General features: G+C 39.3%; 1 protein-coding gene across 2 annotated transcripts in view; it reads left to right on the top strand.

The window, feature by feature from the left end:
- FAM168A (family with sequence similarity 168 member A) overlaps positions 1-15896 on the top strand; it is a 203992-nt gene that overhangs the window by 122939 nt on the left and 65157 nt on the right. For both annotated transcript variants that reach the window (XM_023209463.2, XM_023209462.3), the window contains exon 2: positions 10099-10186. In XM_023209463.2, coding sequence (XP_023065231.1) covers positions 10117-10186 — 70 coding nt within the window. In that variant the 5' untranslated portion in view covers positions 10099-10116. The remainder of the gene's footprint in view (positions 1-10098; positions 10187-15896) is intronic.

The following is a 15896-nucleotide window of genomic DNA, read 5'->3' as shown; positions in this document are numbered from 1 at the left end:
TACTCATTTTAAGTGTACAGTGTTTTTTTTAAGTGTGCAGTGCTTTTTAATAAATTTACAGAATTTTATAACCACCAAAAATCATTTTAGACCTTTTTTTCACACCAAAGAAATCTCTTACTTCTATCTGCAGTCAATCACCATTCCTACTTTGAGTCCCAGATGATCAAAAATCTACTGTTTGCCTGTACAGATTTGTCTTTTCTGAACATTTCATATAAATGGAATCATGCAATATGTGTTCTTTTGCCCTGGCTTCTTCCACTTAGCATAATATTTTCAAGGTTAATCCATGTTGTGACATGTATCAGTAGTTTGTTCCTTTTTATTGATATTGTTGATATTTAAAATTTTTTATTTTATTTTCTCACTGGTTGCTTTGGGGATTAAATATGCATCTTAATTTATTATAACTTATTGCATTTGTTACAGTCTAGTTCAGATGCAAATTAATGTAATTCAGTAAAATGTAGAAATGTTGCTCCAGTATAGCAGCATTCCCATACTTCCTTGCTTTGGACTCTTGTTTTTATGTAAATGATATCTTTATATATCATAAGGCCAGCAATTCAGTTTTATAGTTAATTGTTTTATGAAATTGTCTTTTAAGCCAGTTAACACGAAAAATATTTATACTTTTTTTTTTTTTTTGAGGCGGAGTCTCGCTCTGTCGCCCGGACTGGAGTGCAGTGGCCGGATCTCAGCTCACTGCAAGCTCTGCCTCCCGGGTTTATGCCATTCTCCTGCCTCAGCCTCCGGAGTAGCTGGGACTACAGGCGCCCGCCACCTCGCCCGGCTAGTTTTTGTATTTTTAGTAGAGACTGGGTTTCACCATGTTAGCCAGGATGGTCTCGATCTCCTGACCTCGTGATCCGCCCGTCTCGGCCTCCCAAAGTGCTGGGATTACAGGCTTGAGCCACCGCGCCCGGCCAGTATACTTTTTTAAAATATATATATCTCTCTCTCTACATATCAGCTTTCCTGGTACTCTTTATTTTTGTGTGTGGACTTGAATTACTGTCTAGTATCACTCATTTCAGTGATAAATACTTAGTATTTCTTTAGTATTTTTTGAAAGGCAGGTTGCTGGCAGTGAATTGTCTCAATTATTTTTCTGGGAATGTGTTTATTTTGACTTCAGTTTCAAAGGATAGTTTTGCTGGATTTTGAATTCTTGGTTGACAGGTTTTTTTGTTTATTTTTTCAGCACATTGAATATACCAACCTCCTGTCTTCTGGTCTCCAGTCAGCTGTTAATCTTATTGTTATTCCCTTTTATCTGATGAGTTGTTTTCTCTTGCCACTTTTGAAATTTTCTCTTTGACTTTTAGGAGTTTTACCATGTTGTGTCCGGTTATGGATCTTTTTGTGTTTATCCAACTTGAAGTTGATGGTATTTCTTGGATGTGTAGTTTAATATGTGTTGTTGTTGTTGTCTTAATCAAATTTGAGAAGTTTTTGGACATTATGTCTTCTTTTTTTTTTTTTTCAATTTGCTGTATAATTTCTTTTTCTTCCCCCTTGACTTTTATTTTAAGTTTAGGGGTAAGGTGCAGATTTGTTACATGGATAAATTGCGTGTCACTGGGATTTGGTGTAGAAATGATTTTATCACCCAGGTAGCAAGCATAGTACCTGACAGTTTTTTTTTTTTTTTTTTGACTTTCACCCTCCTTCAACCCTCCGTGCTCAAGTAGGTCCTAATGTCTATTGTTCTCATCATCACATCTGTGTGTACTCAATGTTTAGCTCCCACTTATAAGTGAGAATATGTGGTATTTGGTTTTGTGTTCCTGGGTTAATTTGCTTAGGATAATGACCTCCAGCTGCATCCATGTTACTGAAGAGAACATGATTTTGTTTTTTGTTTTATTTTTTTAATGGCATGGTGTTTCCATTTTTGCCACCTAATTTTCTTTCTCTCCTCTTTCTGGGACTCTCATGCTTCTATTTTGAATTGCTTGCTAGTTTCTCACAGTTTATTTTTCTTCATTGTTTTCTTTTTGTTTTTCAGATTGTATAATTTCTATTGCTCTGTCTTCAAGTTCAGTGATTCTTCTGCCAGCTCACACTTGCTTCTGAGCCTCTCTTGAATGATTCATTTCAGAATACAATTTCCATTTGGCTCTTTCTATTTTTATATTTTTTATTGATATTCTCTATTTGATAAATTATCATACTTTCCTTTAATTCTTTGTGTGATTTTCTTTTTTTTTTTTAACATTTTTAATAGCTGCTTTGAAATATTTATCTGCTGATTCCAATATCTAGACCCCTGCAAGAACAAAATTTATTGTTACCTATTTTTTTCCCCCACAGATGGGGCATACTTTATTGTTTCTTTGCATGTTTCATGATTTTGTCCATATTGTTGAAAACTACATATTTTAGATAATACATTGTAGCAACTCTTGATTCAGATTCCACCCACCCACCCCATGCCCACCCCACCACCAGGAGGTTGTTGCTGGGATTTTTTGTTCAGTGACTTGCTCAGACTCTTCTGTAGAGTTTGTCTCCTTTGCAATGTGATTTCTGATGTCTCTGGCCATATTTTTTTAATTACTGTTTTAATTTTTAAACTTGGCTTCCTAAAGGTCACCCCTGGGTTGGCACAGATTAGTGGCCATCCAGTGTTTGATCAGAAGTTCTGCTTAAACATAGGACAGGAAGGTTTCCACCCTTTACCAGTGGATCTGTATGTGGTTTAGGGAATGCGTTTAAAATTCAGGCTATTTACAATTATGCTCTAACTTTTAGTTTTATGTTCAAGGCCTTAAATTCACCCAGGATCAGTAGATAGAGAAGGCCCTCTCTACAAACCTCTAGGGATCCTGTGAAAGTTTATCAAGACCCACTATGGTTGTTGTGTTCCCCAGAACTCCCTTTAAAAATTCTGGCTTATCTACAGGTCTGTTGCCTGCACCAATTAGTATTATGACCTCAGAGTAGCTGCAGTAGTGGCCTTCCTGGATTATTTGCTGTTGTTCCCCAAATTGCCTCACTATTGTTTTTGACAATGACTCTGGGCATAGGATTTTCTGTGCTCAGTTTCAAATTAAATCAGCCCACTCTGGTAGCAGTAGTCCTTGTAGCCTGGTCTAGCCTGCCTTAGTAGCAGGCCCCCTATGGAGCTGGGGATTGGGATAGGGGCAGCCCCAGGGTAAAATGCCACAGACTTTCACTGTTCTTAATGTGGTTCAGAAGTTTTTCTTGAATAGACATTTCATACTTTGGCCCAAAATGGTTGTTTTTTACCATTTCGTCTCATTTTATTTTTGCTTTTGGGGGAAAGGGTTTGCTAAGCACTTTGTTCCAGAAGTTCCACCTCCATCTATTACTTTTGGGCATTTTAATTTTTATTTAACTTTTAAACTTTCCTAGCTAGACCATAGCCTCTTTTGGGCAAACACAATCTTTTTCCTTTCCCAACAGTATCTATCGCAGAATGCATTAAACCTTTAAGCTTTAGTTTCTTGGTCTCTCAAATGAAATTAATAATCTTTGCATTGCTTACTTCAAGGGACCAAGTGAGATAATGGTTAAAATCTCATTGTAAATTCTAAAGCACTGCGTAAGTGGTGGTAAAATTACTTGAAAAATTTACCATTTTACCATTTTTCAAATGGTAGAATTTCAAAGAATTTTACCATTTTAGTTTGCAAAATGTAGTAGTACTTTGCAAACTAAAACGCTAATTTTAAACACTGCAACATGTTGTGCAAATACTACTTTAATCTCTGGACTTTTTTGCTTGTCATTTAATGGTCATAGATTTTGTTATTTTGAAAGAAATAGGTCAGATGTTTTGAGGGTAGCAGGAAGCCATTTGCAGAACAGTGGTTAGGAGTCTAGAAGTGAAAAATCAGCTTCACCAGGGGGAATCTTTAGCACCTCTCTTTTCTCTCTCACATACCATGCAACTGCTGGGCCTTACCATTGCTTTTTTTGCCCAAGATGAGCTCCTAGTAGAGGCTTCTCTGGGCATTGGAAGCAGCTGCTGGAGAGATAGGGAGCCAAGAAGTTGACTGGGATATGCCAAGAAATGCCAAACATCTTGAAGTTTTTTTCGCAGTTTTATTTTGGAGAAGCATGAAAGCGCATTGTTCATTCAACTAGTATGCATTTAGTACCTGTTTTGTGCCAGTAATATTCTGTGCACTGGGGATACAAGATAAACCGAATCTCATTCTCATGTATCTTACTCTAATGGGGGAAAGAATAAACAAGAAAATAGGTCAGACAGTAATAGGTATTGTAGTGATTTGGATGTTTGCCTTCTCTAAAACTTACGCTGAAATTTAATTGCCCATGTAACAGTATTGGGAGGTGGGGCCTTTAAGAGGTACTTTGGTTCTGGGGGGCCCGTCCTCAGAGGTGGGCTTAATGTCTTTTTAAACAGGCTTTTGAGGAGCCAGCTTTCAGGGAGCTACTTGGGAGACTAGGGCAGGAGGATCACTTGAGCCCAGCAGTTTGAAGCTGTAGTGTGCCATAACTGTGCCTGTGAATAGACATTGCAGTCCAGCCTGAACAACATAGTAAGACCCCCATCTCTTTTTTAAAAAATAATTTTTTAAAAAAACTTTCAGGAATAGATTCTCTCTCTTGCCCTTCCATTTTCTGCCATGGGATGATGTAGCAAGAAGTCCCTTGCCAGATGCTGTCTCCTTGATCTTGGACTTCCCATGCTCCAGAACTGTGAGAAATAAATTTCTGTTCATTGTTAATTACCTAGTCTCAGGTATTCTGTTATAGCAGCACAAAACAGACTAAAATAGGTATAAATAAGAAAAGTAAGCCAGGCACAGTGGCCCATGTTTGTAATCCCAGCACTTTGGGAGGCCGAGGTGGGTGGATCACTTGAGGTCAGGAGTTTGAGACCAGCCTGGCCAACATGGTGAAACCCTGTCTTTACTAAAAATACAAAAATTAGTTGGGCCTGGTGGTAGGTGCCAGTAATCCCAGCTACTTGGGAGACTGACACAGGAGAATTGCTTGAACCTGGGAGGCAGAGGTTGCAGTGAGCTGAGATTGCGTCACTGTACTCCAGCCTGGGCAACAGAGAAAGACTCTGTCTCCAAAAAAAAAAAAAAAAAAAAAAAAGGGGGGGGGTGGGGGGTAAGAAAGGATGAGAGAACACGTGGAGGACCTATTTTAGATAAGTTGGTTAAGAAAGGCATTTCTGATAAGGTAACTTTGGAGCAGAGACCTGAATGAAGTAAGGAACTGTGCCATTTGGATATCTGGGGAGAAGGGAAAAAGCAAGTGCAAAGACCAAGAGGCACAAGCATGCATGATGTCTTAGGGAACAACAAGGAAGTCATTGTGATTGAAGTGAAGAAAACAAAAAGATAGTGGTAGAAGTTGCAACCAGAGAGGTAAGCACATAAGGCCATATCATACAGTTATAACTGCCCATGGTGCCCAGCAGTGACCCAGCAGGTGCCAGGTACTGTGGTAGATATGAACTGCCTCCATGTTGGGATCTGTTAGGGTCCAAGCAGAGCACTTAGGCTCTTGAGTTGAACAAGGGTTTGAGGCCTACTGTTCCAGAGGCGAACCTAGTACTGGGGTAGGTGACTAGAGAGCCTGGGAGCCTCATCTAGTATAGTGAAAGTAGCTTGGACGTTGAAATCAAACAGACTTGGCTTTGAAATGGGCTTTTCCTCACTTCTTAGTTATGAGATCTTGGGCTAGTCACTTCATTTTTTTTTTTTTTTTTTGTTTAGTTTTCTTTTTTGTAATATAATAAAAATAACACTTATTTTGCAAGTATTATAAGACTTATAGGGACTTAATAAGTCCTTAGCACGGTACCTGTCACATGGTAGGTGTTCAGTAAATGGTAGCTGCTGGTAGTAGGGGTAATATTTATTTATTTTCTTTTTTCCTTTTTTTAACCTCCACAGAACCCCCAAAGGGGTAATGTTTATGGTTAACCTTCTATAACTAATGGTTAACCTTCTATAGGGTGTTTATTGTATATCAAACATTGTTCTAAGCAAAATTCTTAGGCACCCCAATCTAAGTCCAAATCCAGATTTCTGTTCTTTACCCAAAGCCTACTCCTCTCATAGTTCTCACCAGTAAATGGCATTTTTATTATTCCAGTTTCTCAAGCCTTGGCATCATTCTTGATGTCTTTCTTCCTCTCATACCTTATATTAAATCCATTAGCAATTCCTATCAGCTTGATCTTCAAAATATATAAAAAACATGACTAGTTTCTACCACCACCGTCACTGCTACTGCCACCATCATCTTTCATCTGAACTGTTTCTAAAACCTCCTGACTGCCCTGCTTCTCTTCTTGCTTTCCTGCTGTCTGATCGCAGCACAACAATCTACCTCTTCTTTAAATGAAGACGAATAATTTCACTCTGCTTTGTAAAACAGTCTTGTGGCTTCCCATCTTACTTAGAAAAAAACAAAGTTTGTACAGTGGTCTACAAGGCTCTGCATGATTTGGCCTTCATTACCTGTCTGATCTTACTTCGTATTCTTCCTGTTCATCTACTACACTTCAGCTGAACTGGCCTCTAAGCTATTTCTCAAAAATGCTTCTACTTTGGAGGCATTTGCATTTGCTATTTCCTCTACTTAGTTTCTTCCCAGAGATCTCCATGGCTTACTCCTTCAACTTATTCAGGTCTTTGCTCAGATGTCACTCAATGACACTTTCTCTAATTATCTTACTTAAAATTGCAACAACCTGCCCTTAGCACTCCCTAAACAGGTTGAGTGGATTTCTTTACAGGAGCAGTCCCCAACCTTTTTTGGTACCAGGGACAGTTGTTCCATGGACCAGGGGTATGTGTGGGGTTGGGGCGGAGAGGGGAGCGTTAGATTTTCACAAGGAGCACACAATCTAGATTCCCTTATATGTGCAGTTCACAATAGGATTCACGCTCTTATGAAAATTTAATGCCACCGCCGATCCGACAGGAGGTGAGCTCAGGTGGTAATGCTTGCTTGCCTGCTGCTCACCTCCTGCTGTGCTGCCTGGTTCCTAACAGGCCATGGACTGATGCTGGTCCATGGCCCCAGGGTTGGGAACCCCTGCTTTACAGTTTTTATTGCCATCTGATACATGTTTCACTTGAAAAAAAATCTCTCTTTCTTCCTCCTCCCAACTTGCATGTAAGCAGAAATTTTTGTTGTTCTTGTTCTCTGCTGTATCTCAATTCCCCTAGACAGCCTATATGAGAGAAATGGCATTTGGGAAAGAAAGTCTAAGGCATGGTCCTCAAATTGGGCATCAGAATCTCCTTGGGAACATAAATATACAGATTTCTGAGCAACATCCCAGATAGAGCATAAAGGATCTTGTATACTCTGTGAAAGAGTTTGGATTTTATTCATAAGGCTTTTGAAGAAGGCGGGGTGGTATTAACTACAAATGTGTAAGAGAACTTTTTGGGGTAATGAAAATATTTTATATCTTGATTGTGGTGATGTTTGTACAACTGAATACATTTTTCAGGGGCTAATAGAACTATATACCTAAAAGAGGTAAAATTTTACTATACGTAAATTATACTTTAATAAACCTATCATTTAAAAAAATTTTTTTTACAAAGTATGTTTTTTGTTTTTTTCCCCATTTTGCAGTTAGAGGAAACAGAGACTCAGAAGTTAAGGGACTACCCTGTGATTGCATCGTGGTATGTGGCAGTTCCAGGATTTGAACCTAAATCTGCCTGATTGTAGAGTTTATGATCTTCCTACTCATTTTTAGCCTGTCCCTGAAACTATTAACAGTACAGATTTTGTTATAAAAGACCAACCTTCCTTTAGAAGCTAGGAATCCTGTCTACCCTTGAGCAGCTCCCTAGAAGTGGTTGTCATATTCTAAATTTTGAAACCCTGGCAGATCTCGTTTCTGTCAGTCATTAGTTGAGATTGGAATTGATGCTGTTATGGAGTGCTACCCCAGGCATGATCCCCTCCTGTGGCAGTGGCCCTCATTTTGGAGCAGCAGGAGACCAGTTTCAAAGCTGATGAGTTTCTTTGATTATGAAAAGCAATTTTGTACTTTGTCCAATCAGCAACACAGAGTTTCTTCTCAGTAGGAGAGTGCTCAGATGTTTACAGGCAAGTTGTACTGCTTAGCACTTGTCTTAGTCCTTTTCGTGCTGCTATAGCAGAATACCACAGACTGGGTAATTTATAACGAATGGAAATGTATTGGCTCATAGTTTTGGAGGCTGGGAAGTCCAATACCAGGGTACAAGCATCTGTCAAGGGCCTTCTTGCTGTGTCATCCCATGGTAGAAGAAAGAAGGGCAAAAAGAGGGTGACAGAGAACAAGAGGGGGCCAAACGCATCCTTTTTTAAGGAACCCACGCCCACCGTGATAAACCCACTCCTGCAATAATGGCATTAACCCATTCATCAGGGCAGATCCCTCATTGCCTAATCATCTTTTAACAGTCCCACCTCTTAATTACTGTTAAAATGGTTATTAAGCTTCCAGCACGTGCTTTCTGGGGGGAAACATTCACACCACTGCAGCACTTTATCAGTGTTCCTCACTTTGATGTACCAGGCAGAGAACTGGTTGGGTAGAAGAGAGACCTGAAGCCAGAAGAGTACAAGTAGTCTCTGTGTTGCTGTTGTCACATGGGCAACATTGTCACATCATCATTGTTTACATTTGCATGTCACTTGACAGTTTGCAACTTATTTTAACATCTATGATCTCTTTTCATTTTTAATGTCTTAGTATTCTGTGAGGAGAGTGCTTTTATTTAGAGAGAGTGTATGTTACTTGGGTATATTTTTAGATAACTCTGGCTGTGAGAATATTTTTTTCCCTTAAGTTTAACTGAAATATATATAACTCCTTTAACTTTCATCCTCAAGTTGTTCTAGTTTCAGTTTGTTGGCTGATGGTAATTTCATCTAGCTCGTTGCCCTGGGGTAGTTTGCCAGGGCTACACATTAGGTACATTTTAGGACATTCTGTTCTCTGAAATTGGCCAGTGGCATTTTCCCTTTTGCTTATCTGTTGATCCCAGCTTCTTCTCCTTGTTAGCCCCCCTTTTCTCCACATCTCAGTTTGGAACCCTAGACAGACTAATCACAGAGCAGTGTCATCACAGCAGCTGTTCACTGCCTGCCTTCAATGTTTGACTTGTTTCCGATTTTGAAGTGATACAAGAGAAGTTAATGACCTAAAAAATTGCCCATCTATCTTGTGAACCTAGTTAGGAAGGAATTGTTTGATTTTTATGATGAGTAAATAATATATTTGGAGACACATTTACAAATGTGTCAGGCTATATAGTAAGGAAAGGCTCCCTAAACAAGGTAGGACAAATTGCCTGGCTAATAGAGCTTAATGATAGATTTTCCATTAATCAGAATGGAGAATGTGCTTCATTAAGATAATTAACAGAGCACTTGTGCAGGTGATACTTATTGCACACAAATTTCCAAGTTTATTTCTTTCCTTGAATAAATTTGGAGAGAAATCCTAGCTGTATTTCCTTGTCTGCATTAAAATTATCAGTGGCAACAAATTCCCTTTTTTGTTTTTAAAGCTGCTGGTAACTGGTATCTTGTCCTCTGCAGGTGTAAGGGGCAGATGAGACGCTGCTTTTCCTTCCAGCAGTCTGTTTGCTCATCATCAGGCACCAGGCTCCACTAGTGAACCATGGAAAGCATATCCTTTTCCAACTCTTAGACTAACAACACTGGAATTAGAAAGGACCTCAGAAATCTTAAACTAATTCATTTTGTATCAGGACATTGAAGTCCAGACAGGGGAAGTGACATGGCCAGTGCCACATAGTACTGTAGTGCCAGGGCTGTCTGTGGGATAGTGGGACTAATACTGAACTGAGAGCCAAAATGCCTGGGTTGACATTAGGCAAGTTATATTACTTCCTTGCTCCTTACTATTTTCATCTGTAAAATGGGGAAAGTATTTAGCATAGGGCCAAGTACAAGCAAATTAGCTTTTTTGTTTAGTCTTCTTTCCACTATACCCTGATGCTTTCCTTTCAGGGAAAACTGAAGATTATAGAGGAGAAGCTGATGTCAGGAAGAATGAACAATCAATAATCAGTGCTGTTTTCTTTGTTTTCTCTGTAGGATCCTCAGTCTTCCACAATGAACCCTGTTTATAGCCCCGTGCAGCCTGGGGCTCCTTATGGCAACCCTAAGAACATGGCCTACACGGGTGAGTAGTGTGAGAATGGCTCTCATTTGGAGAAATAGTAGTTAAGGATATTACCAAGTAACTTGCTCATCCTCCAACATACACCTCCAAAAGTCTTGGTAAAGTTTGGGAACATGCAGAAGATATGTCTGAGGTCCAGTGAAAGATCTCAGAGAACCTGTTGTGTGGTTGTTTCCAAACTTTGTTCTACAAAAATACCAGGAGAGTGTTTTAGAGAGAGTCCATAAACATTTGATTTGATTATTTTAAAATATTGAGAACTATTTTTATAAAGCATGAATATGTGTTAGATGATCAGTGTGTTAAACTTCTAAGAATGCCTGTTAATTTTTTTTAAAATGCTACCATTTACGTCTGCTTATGTTTTTAAATCAGGATTTTCTCAGTGCTATGCAATCAAATTAACATTCAGAAATATATTGGAGTCTGAGCCTGATATAACTGTAACTGTTATCCCTAAGTTTCTGTTTCACATGTTTGTGTTTATCACAACGGTTTCATTGTCTATTTCTTAACCTTAACAGTAAATATTTTTGGTTTGAATTTCTATTTGTATATTTATTCTAACAAAATTAATTTCCAGTAACCAGGACTCATGGGGCAGTACTCTACACCCTACTAGCTCATGGAGCTTGTTGCTTTTCCACTTTCCAGTTCAGAGTGTTCCAGCAACTTAAGTTCCTTTGCCAGAGGGAACTGAACTGCTTTGGCAGACAGAGCCCAGGGGAACCCTGTGGAGCTTTGGTTTCCTATTTGCTCTGATCCTGGCTGCCTTCATTCTTACTAAGTTGCTAAACTAGAGAAGGAAGAGAACAGTTGCATTTATCTATTGATTTACATCAAGATTAAGCAATGCACATCTGGAAGGGGAATTGATTTTGTCAAATTTTCCAAATTTCCAAAATTGGAAAGGGAACAGACTTTATCTCTGCTTGGCACATAGTAGGAGTTGGTAATGTGTTTTGACTGACTGGACAACAACCAGGTTCAAATCCCCGCTCTGTCAGAAGAATAGCTGGGTGACTTTGGACAACTTGCCCTAATCTCCCCAGACTTAATTTCTTTGATAAACTAGGATAATATTATCTATTTCATACTAGATAATTCTGGGAATGGGACAAAATATTATCCATTTCATAGGACAGTTGTGAGAATCAAACAAGATTATTTGTACTCCTGTAGAGGAAAGGAGGATATTTTTTTGTTTCTACTAATCACCAAGGAATATTATGAGTCTGGAACTGTTTTAAGTTAATTCCCTGCTGTAGATTCTAGGACCACACAGATAGTATAAACTCCACATAAGTAGTATAAATTCAGACTTCATACAGGGCAAGGTTTCAAATTTGTAGGGAGACTTTTTATTTTTTAACCTAACCTTGGCTGTTGTATCTCTGTACTTTTGGATTTTTTTTTTCTTTTTTTAACTGACAATATGACTCCTCCAAGGTCCCAGCTTTATGCAGGGGAATTTGAGTTGCAGCTCTTGGATGCTCCAGGGCCCACAGCCTATCTCCTACCCCTGGTGGCTATAAAAAGCAAGCCCTTTGAGTGCCTAGACTAAAAAGTCTCCCCAAAGCAGCCTGATAACAGCTCACTACATAGACTTCCTGATTTTTAGTTTCCTCTTCATTTTTTGAGTAGTAGGGATTCCTTTTTCTTTCTTAAAATCTCAACCCTGCCTCATAGGATGTTCGTTATACTTCATCCAGCTTTTCTAGGTGTTACGCAGTAGGCAGATTTTCAGGTTATTTTTCTTCTGTGTTACTGGAAATGGAAGATCTAAGTGAAGATAATTTATAAACAAATGCCAAATATAGTACATTAGAGTAAACATTTATATGGTTATGTTAAAAGTATTATCATTTGGTAAGAACATACTAGGTACTATATATTAATTATAATCTTATTAATCATAAATGCTATAGCTTTTATAGATAAAAAACTATGGTAGTTTAATTCAGGTCATGTGACTTGACTAATGTATATAGCTTCTAAGGGATGAGAAAATACTTGAACTCAGTTCTTTGTTGTTTCAAAATATATGTGCTTTCTGTTACAGTAAGCTAATCTGTCTTAAAATATGTGCTGCTTTCTCTCTTCCCCATGATAAATTAAAGAAGAGAATGGTCTTTTTCGTTTCTAGGACTAGGAAAGCTTCCCTTTGAGGAGCTAGAAGCCTGTTCCTGCCCAGCAGTTTGGGGTAGGCTCAGGAGGGCAAAAGTACAGGGGGTCAAGTCCACTGTAGTGTCATCTGCTTCCGAGGAAATGGGATGGTGGCCGCAGGGGACAGAAGAGTCAGAAACACTCCTGGTTTGAAATTCTCTTGAAGTCTGAAGATGGGAAATAAAATATAGCTTTGTGGTACAATGTATTCCAGTAAGCAGCTGTCTTCTAGCCAGTTGACAGTGTTCTCTCTCTCTCTGCCTTTGAAAGCCCCTTTACTGAGTTCTTACTGTGTGCCAAAACCTGAGCTCAGTACTTTTTTTTTTTTGAGACGGAGTCTCGCTCTGTCGCCCAGGCTGGAGTGCAGTGGTGCGACTTCCGCTCACTGCAAGCTCCGCCGCCTCCCGGGTTCACACCATTCTCCTGCCTCAGCCTCCCGAGAAGCTGGGACTATAGGTGCCTGCCACCACGCCCGGCTAATTTTTTTGTATTTTTAGTAGAGACAGGGTTTCACCATGTTTGCCAGGATGGTCTCGATCTCCTGACCTCGTGATCCGCCCGCCTCGGCCTCCCAAAATGCTGGGATTACAGGCGTGAGCCACCGCGCCCGGCCTGAGCTCAGTATTTTACAAAAAATACCTATTTTCACACTTGCAGCAATCCTATAACATGGTTTTAACTAGCTCCTTATATATTTTGGCAGAGTGAATTTAGAGAACGTAATATGCCATATACTTTCAAATGTTTAAGCATAGACTATATATTATGAACTGAATGTTAGTGTCACTCCAAAATCTGTATGTTGAAACCCTTAATCCCCAGTGTGATGGTAATTGGAGATTGAACCGTTGTAGGTTTAGATGAGGTCATGAGGTTGAGCCTTCATGATGGAATTAGTTTCCTTAGAAGAAGAGACACCAGAGCTCTTTCTGCTATATAACAACACAGCAAGAAGGTAATCATCTGCAAGCCAGGAAGGGAGTCATTACTGGAAACTGACCATGCTGGCACCCTAATCTTAGACTTCCACCCTCCAGAACTATGAGAAATAAATGTCTGTTGTTTAAGCCACCCAGTCTGGTATTTTGTTATGACAACTCAAGCTGACTAGGAGAGATAATGAGTACAGTGAACACTTGAATACCCTTTATCTAGATTCACTATGACAGTGGGCTGTTTATAGACCAGGGCATTTCTTTTCCAAAAGCTTCATAAAGGTTTTTCTGCTAGAATTTTGGAGTGTAGTCAAGACCTCAATCTTCTTCTTGTCTTTTCTTTTCTGAAATGTTCTGATGGTGTCAGTGTCCAAGCATCGCCCAGGGGTCTCGTATGTGTTCTGGAGTGTGTCAGATCTCGGCTGAAATCTGGTTTCTCTCACTGATTAGTTTTGCAACTTTGGTTGAGTGATCTTTCTGAATCTCAGTTTTCTCGACTGTAAAATGGAATAATGACCTATACAGATGGTTGGTTTGTAATCGGTGAAAATGTTTATAAAGCTTCTGGTGTCATGCCTGGCTCATAGTGGACACTCAGTTAATGGTTGTTGTAATGCATAGCAATGAGTATATACCTACAGGGAAAAGAGCATGGGACATAGAGTTAGTGACTTAGATTACAGACCTTATTCTGCCACTTAAGAGCTCTGTGACATCAGATAAGTTGTCAAGCTTTCTGGGCCTCAATCTATCATTTGCTTTAAAAAAAAAAAAAAAGATAAAACACGGTTAGGAATGCCTTCCTCACAAGACAGCTGAGAGTAATAAATGTAACAGGGCTAGCCACTGACTTGTCATGAAGTTTCCAAAACACAATTAGAAAATAATTCTAAAATGGGAGAACAGATGAAACCCCTAAATGAATCCATCATTTTATAGGTGAAAAGATGGAGTATAAGAAGTGTTTTGAAGAAAGTGTTGGGGTTGAGTCTGGAACCTATGTCTCCCCATCTGGGTCTGTGTATTCATTGTCTCTCTACCACAAAATAACAAGTGTCCTCCCTTCTCTTCATTTCATTGTGGCCACTTCACATTCCTCTGCTAGCCCACTCCAATTAAAGAGTTCTTTCTGACTCCTCCTGTGTTGACCCTTAATGAATATCCTGGTTTCAGCCAGTAGAAAACGTAAGTCCAAATGCTACAAATACACTAACAAAAGATACAGCTCTCAAGGTTAGAAGGCTAGGAAATTAATCTGTTCAAAGACTACCATCTTTTTTTTTTTTTTTCTTTTTAAACCAGTGGTGGTTCCCCCCGCCTCCTACCCCCCAGATTGCTGCTTTTGCTTAACACTTTGTAAGGATCACCTGTTGGAGGTTTTGATTAACTGACATTCGTACTTTGTTTATTCTTTGCAAAGAACTTTTGTGGGGGTTTTCCCTTCATACATATTTTTTTTTATAACAACTCTGGAAGATAGTCTTTATTTTCCAGATGAAATTAAGCTTCTCTAAGGTCACACTGTATAGTAGAGCCCAAACTAACCCCAGTTACAAAGTAAGTGCTTTTACTGCTCTAGCATACATGGCTATGACAGTACAGTGATTAAGATCTCAGGTGAGCCTGGAAAATGGATTCTAATTCCTGAAACTGCTCTCGCAACTCCCCCTTTGATGTTCAAACTGATCTCCTCTGCTCAGGAGAGAACTCCAAGATCACTTGATTACTTTTTCACCTATGGTTGAAGAAGAGCATCTAAAGAGATTTCTTATTAACTGTTCTCATGAATGTAATCTTGTGGTTAAATCCAGTGGACCCTTTTTAGCCTTTATCCTAATTTGACTCTTCTATATCATTTGACACCTGACCCCTTTCTTGAAGCAAGCTTTCATTGCCTCCATAATTTTCATTGACCATAATTGTTTGTTTATTTTTGTTTGTTTTCTCTTTCTTCTTCTCCAGCTGTTCTTGAATTCGTCTCCTTTCAGAATTTTCTTCCCCTGCTCACCCATTAAAAGTTGATGTTGCACAAGGGCTCTGTTTCTCCCTTAGCCTCAGCTGCTATCTATAGGCTGATGATTCATAAACTCTAGCACTGTGGCAAACCATTCTTCTGAACTTCAGACTAGTTTATCCACCTGTCTTCTGAAAATCTCCTCCACGAATGTCTCATGTTTTGCTCAGACTTATTACATCTAAAACTGGGCTCATTATCTTATCATTCCCCTGTAACCCATTTTTTATCATTTGTGATTAATACCACTATCTGCCTATTCCTAAAATCAGAAAACATCATCCTTGATACTCTTGCCTCTTTTGCCTTCTAAAGCCAGTTATTAAGTCCTGCCTTTTTAAAAAAGATTGTAGTAAAATGCATGTACTATCTTGGCTGGGCGTGGTGGCTCACACCTATAATCTCAGCACTTTGGGGGCTGATGTAGGTGGATTACTTGGCCAAGAGTTCCAGACTTGCCTGGCCAACAAAGCGAAACCCTGTCTCTACTAAAAATACAAAAAATAACCAGGCTTGGTGGCGCATGCCTGTAATCCCAGCTACTCTGGAGGCTGAGGCATGAGAATCGCTGGAACCTGGGAGGTGGAGGTTGCAG

The sequence above is a fragment of the Piliocolobus tephrosceles genome, chromosome 13, assembly GCF_002776525.5.
Source record: "Piliocolobus tephrosceles isolate RC106 chromosome 13, ASM277652v3, whole genome shotgun sequence".
Classification (NCBI taxonomy): Eukaryota; Metazoa; Chordata; class Mammalia; order Primates; family Cercopithecidae; genus Piliocolobus; species Piliocolobus tephrosceles.
This window is presented reverse-complemented; position numbering and strand designations above follow the sequence as displayed.